The 5,117-nt window shown below is 68.4% G+C and overlaps 2 protein-coding genes across 2 annotated transcripts; both read right to left on the minus strand.

Annotated features, from left to right (window-relative positions):
* Nucleotides 1-2,063: 2,063 nt before the first annotated feature.
* CHLNCDRAFT_135410 (hypothetical protein) lies at nt 2,064-2,833 on the minus strand (the record flags this gene model as incomplete). The annotated part of the gene is made up of 4 exons (XM_005846761.1): nt 2,064-2,180; nt 2,312-2,366; nt 2,495-2,561; nt 2,779-2,833. 4 exons carry the CDS (start codon nt 2,831-2,833, stop codon nt 2,064-2,066), a joined length of 294 nt encoding a protein of 97 aa, XP_005846823.1.
* A 503-nt stretch (nt 2,834-3,336) lies between these two features.
* CHLNCDRAFT_135411 (hypothetical protein) lies at nt 3,337-3,745 on the minus strand (the record flags this gene model as incomplete). Its single annotated transcript, XM_005846762.1, has 2 exons — nt 3,337-3,456; nt 3,656-3,745. The coding sequence occupies 2 exons, from the start codon at nt 3,743-3,745 to the stop codon at nt 3,337-3,339; spliced, it is 210 nt and encodes a 69-aa protein (XP_005846824.1).
* Nucleotides 3,746-5,117: the final 1,372 nt, after the last annotated feature.

Raw genomic sequence — 5,117 nt, forward strand, 5'->3', positions numbered from 1 at the left:
AGCGTTGAGCAGTGTGCGATGAGCAATGAGCAATGAGCAGTGAGCAGCCCCTCCCTAAACAAAGTGAAGCGCAGGACGGGGTCCGGTGGATGGGAGGCAAGGAAACGCGGGGGGTTGCCACGTGCGCTACCGCCGCCGCCGCAGGCAGCACCCCTGCGGCGGCGGCAGCGGCAGCAAGCCGTGGACCCAAACGCCGTGCCGCCGCCGCCGCAGGCAGCACCCCTGCGACGGCGGCGGCAGCAAGCCGTGGACCGAAACTCCGTGCCGCCGAGTCCCGTGGCTGTGGCCGTGGGCTTCTGGCAGGAAACTACGGCCGCAGCTCGGCAGCACGGGGGCGTCGCAGCGTGCCGCCGCCGCCGCCGCGCTGCCCCCCGGGCACGGCGGCGGCGGCAGCAAGCTTGGGCCCAAACGCCGTGCCGCCGAGTCCCGTGGCTGCGACCGTAGACCGTGGGCCGGAAACTGCGGCCGCAGCTCGGCGGCACGTGGTTCTGGTCAAATCGCCAAGCGTGCAGCAGCGCCGAACCACGCTTCCCGGCCTCGGCGCATGCCTTCAGGGGCCCCCTATCGCTGGGCACACCCCTCCAACACCGAACATGCGCCCGGGGGGGAGGGCGGCCCGGGCTGCCCAGGCCAAAGTGGGCCGCCCTCGAGCAAGAGGCGGCCGGGCTGTGTGCTGAATGAATGAATGAATGAATGAACCGGCCCACGTTGCGATTGCAGGTCTCGCTGCAAGCACAACGTTATACGAAACAAGCGTTTCAAAACATTAGCGATGGGAGGGGGTGGAGGGTGAGGGTGGGGTGGGGGTGAGCGCCGACTTACCACAATCGGCAAGGCTGTCACCCAAGGAAGGCCCGCGCTGCTCACCAGTTCTTGTCGCGGCACTTGATGCACGCCCCCTTGACAAGACCATAACCCCTGCGGCAAGAGCAGGGGAAGGGAAAGAGGAGTCAGCAGCATAGGGCGAATGTGTGTGCGCTGGGTGGGGCATGGGAGATGGCGGGGCTGCTGCTGGGGGCGTCTCACCCGAAACACGTGCGGCAGATGCCGGTCTTGGAGGCACACTTCCAGCAGTGCTTGTCCTTGCAGTACTTGCACCGACCTTTCACAGTGGCGTAAACGCCTGCGGCAGCAGCTCAGACATGGAGATGATGGTAAGGTCAGTCTGGCTTGCCAGCAGCCTGACCATGGAGTGCTCCCAGCCCCATGCGCAAGGCTCGAACCAACAAGTGGACTGCACATGTGCCTGGAGGCTTGCTTGTGTGGGCTTAAAGTCTGGTAAAGCAAGAACTAGCTTGCAACATAGACTCCCCGCCGAAACGGGACGGGAACCGGGCGAAAGCAGAGAAAGCAATAAAACAGGGGTGGAGCAAGGCGACATGCAACGCAAGCAGCTGACAGGGCACGCATCGAAACGTGTGTATGACTGGCAAAGTGGCATGGCGCATTGGGGAGAAACGCAACGGTACGGGAGCATGGGCTGGCCAAACGGCAGTGCGGAACGCTAGGTCACTAGAAAAGCAGGGAAAGGCCGCACTATGTATGCAATGAGGGCAGCCCCGGCTCGGGGCCGTTGAGAAAGCAGTGGGCGGGAGGGGGCGAGGCCCCGGTGTGGGTGGGCCCCATCGAGGGGGGATGGGGCGCGCAAGCGGCCAGATGGGGCGGGGCGCGGGCGGCAGTGGAGTCCTGCGGCTGGGTGGGATATAGGGCAATGAGCGTTGAGCAGTGTGCGATGAGCAATGAGCAATGAGCAGTGAGCAGCCCCTCCCTAAACAAAGTGAAGCGCAGGACGGGGTCCGGTGGATGGGAGGCAAGGAAACGCGGGGGGTTGCCACGTGCGCTACCGCCGCCGCCGCAGGCAGCACCCCTGCGGCGGCGGCAGCGGCAGCAAGCCGTGGACCCAAACGCCGTGCCGCCGCCGCCGCAGGCAGCACCCCTGCGACGGCGGCGGCAGCAAGCCGTGGACCGAAACGCCGTGCCGCCGAGTCCCGTGGCTGTGGCCTTCTGGCAGGAAACTACGGCCGCAGCTCGGCAGCACGGGGTGCTGCCTGCCTGCTGGATACCTACGCACCCATGGGCTTGTCGCGCAGGCCGTCCCAATCGTTGCATTCCTGGCACACGTCCTGGCGGGGGCCGTCACACTTGATGCAAGTAAAACCAAGTTTGCCCGGGACCTTGCACTGCACGCAGGAGCAGAGAGGCGGGCGGGAGAGAGAGGGGCTGGGTCGCATGAGGAGCGAGTGAGCAGCGCTGCCAATAAAGCAGTGCGCACGCAACAATCAACGTTGTGGCCACATGGGAGTGCAGTCACCTGGGCGCAGGTCCCCTTGGGGGTCAGCCCATAACGCCAGACGCACTTAGCGCACCTGCAAGCATGGGCGATATGGGCCTCATGAGGTGATCACCGGGCAACAACGGGGATGGCGCAAGCAGCAGCAGACAGCGGTGTGATGGCTGGCGCCCGCGCTGGACTTCCTTGAGGAGTGGCGCTTACCTGAGGCCGTCCTTGTGGCACCTTACACACGGGCTGTCGTTGGCGTCGCTGCACTTTGCGGAGGCGCCTGCGGTGGGGCGGCGGTGGTGGGGCGGCGGTGGGCGGTGGACAGCGGCATGTGACTGGATATGACATGCCATCAAAACGGAGAGAGGGCTCAGGGAGGACACTGCCTGGGGAGGACACTGTCTGTCGTTCCACACTGTGATCATCAATGCCGCGGACTGCGCATGGGCTAGGCTGTCGGGAGGGGCCATCGCTGTTGCCCGAGGCATGTCACTCACCACTGATTGCGAGGGCCAGAAAGGCCGCCAGGAGAGCTGCAGCGCGCGGCTGCATGGTGCAGAGGCTCAGGAGGGTGTTGTAGAGGCGCAAATGGCGCTGGGAGAGGCAATTCACGACCCCGCAGTGAAAGGCCTCCGGAAGAAGATAAGAATACGAGGGACGGGTGGATTTTAAGGGATTTGCCAGCTGTAATATGAGGCGGGCACGCGTGCTCCGGCTCCTACGCGCTTGGAAGCTTGAGTTCACCAGCTGGTGGTCTACCTCTTTGGGTTTGGTGCCGTTGCCGATAGTGCAGCTTGCTTGAGAGGGTTTACAGTCCGTATATTAGCAAGAGCAAGCTTGCAGCACAGACTTTCTATTGGTGGGGCTGGGTGGGGCTGTGCAATAACTGTGCCCCTTGGCTGGGTGCCCGCTCGACACATGGGCAGCTCCTCCAGCGCGCCACGCCACGCCAACTTTTCAAACCCCTCCTCCACGCCACGCGCCGCCGCCTTTGCCGCGGTGCATGCTCCAGCGCCGGCGGGGGCAGCAGGCGCGGCGGCCGCCGCACGAGGGAGCTACCGCCGCACCTCCTCCGGCCGCGGCGCCAGCTCCAGCTTCTCAAACCGCTCCTCCTCGAAAAACTGGGCCTTCACCTCACGCCCCCCAAAGAACCGCCCCTGCAGGTCGACCAGCGCCTGCGAGGCAGGCAGGCAGGGCAGGGCAGGTGTCGCAGCCTGTGCAGGTGCGCGTGCGCAAGAGGGTGTGGCGAGGCGTGTGTGAGCGGCAGGCCAGCCAGCCCCTACAAAAAAGAAAGCCAGCCAGCGGTGGTGCTGAGCGCTGGAGTCGCGGCGGCATGCCGCCGCGCGTGCCCCCCACCCCCACCCCCCCACACACCTTGGTGGCCTCCTCCACCCGCTCAAACTGCACAAAGATGCGCACAGACTGGTCGGAGGGGAAGCCCGGCTCGGTGACCTCGAAGATCATCACGCTGCGCCGACAGTGGCGTGGAGGTGGAAAGCCAAAGTGCGGGCAGGGTTTGGCGTGTGACGGGCGGGGCGGGGTGGTGGCGGCGAAAGGTGCAGCGAGTATGTGGAGGCGGGGTGCCAGTTTGGGCAGAGGAGGGGCGGGAGAAGGCGAGGCGAGGCGCGGGGCGTGGCGCGGTGGTGCGGCACGGGGCGTCGCGTGCGCCGCCCGGCCCGGCCCAGCCCAGCCGCGCGTCCAGCGCTGGCAGGGCTGCCGGCGCGGCAGCGGCACCGCCCAGCCCGCCACTCACTTGGTGACGGACCCATACTTGGAGCACTCCTCCCCCACCTCCCTGTCGAGCTCCTTGTCCACCTCGCCAGGACCGATCTGCGGGCGGACACGACAGGAGGGAGGGTGGGAGGGAGGGAGGCAGGGAGAGGCGCAAGCAGAGCGTGGGGGGGGGCGGACGTCTCTCTGTCTCCCTCTCTCTCTCTCCCTCTCCCTCTCTCTGAGGGCTTGGGTTCGCACGTGCGGCAGCCCGTGCCCGTGCTCGGCGGCACGTGGATGTAGCTGGGCGTGCCCGGCACGGCCCGCGCCCGCCCCTGCTGCGCCGCCGCTCACGCTCGCCGCGCCCGCCGCCCGCCGCCTGCGCCCGCAGACGACAAGGGCGAGACGGTGCCTGTGAGCGAGGACGAGGCGGACGTGGAGGCGCAGGCGGACCGGCAGGCGCTGCACGGCATCCGCCGCCTGCGCCACGACTTCATCATCCGCGCAGTGGCTGCGCAGTTTGGCACAGGTGGGGCGCTGCCGCGCCGCGAGGCGGCTGCTCTGCAGGAGCGGGGGCGGGGGCCGGGGCCCGGGGCAGAGGCGGGACCGGCGCGGCAGCTGGCACGAGCTGACAAGTGCGCTGGCGGCGGCCGCCGAGCGCTGGCGAGAGCCGCGGCCCCGGACGCTGCCGTTGCCGCTCCGCTGCTCCCACGGGGCTGCTGGTGCTGCCCGTGCGCCCGCCCCGCAGGCCCCGCCGTGTTCCAGGCGCTGCAGGACCGGCTGGGCATCTCGGCGGCGGCCCTGGAGGCGCGTGCGGCGGCGCTGGCGGCGGCGGCGGCGGGCGCGGCGCCGCCGCCCGAGCCGGCCTGGGGCGACAAGGCGGAGCGGTGAGCGCGGGCTGGCTGGCTGGGAGGGAGGCAGGCAGGGTGGCAGGCAGGCAGGGAGGCAGAGACTGAGGCAGGCAGGGAGGCAGGGAGGCAGGGAGGCAGGCTGGGGCCCGGGCGCTTGCTGGCGCGCGCTCGAGGGGCGCCTGCGCCTGCTGCCTGCTGCCAGCTTGGCGGCACTGGCCTGGCGCTCTTTGCCTGCGGGTGGGCCCCCTGCTCACCGCCGCCCGCCTGCCTGCCTG

The sequence above is a fragment of the Chlorella variabilis genome (genome assembly GCF_000147415.1).
Source record: "Chlorella variabilis unplaced genomic scaffold CHLNCscaffold_13, whole genome shotgun sequence".
Classification (NCBI taxonomy): domain Eukaryota; kingdom Viridiplantae; phylum Chlorophyta; class Trebouxiophyceae; order Chlorellales; family Chlorellaceae; genus Chlorella; species Chlorella variabilis.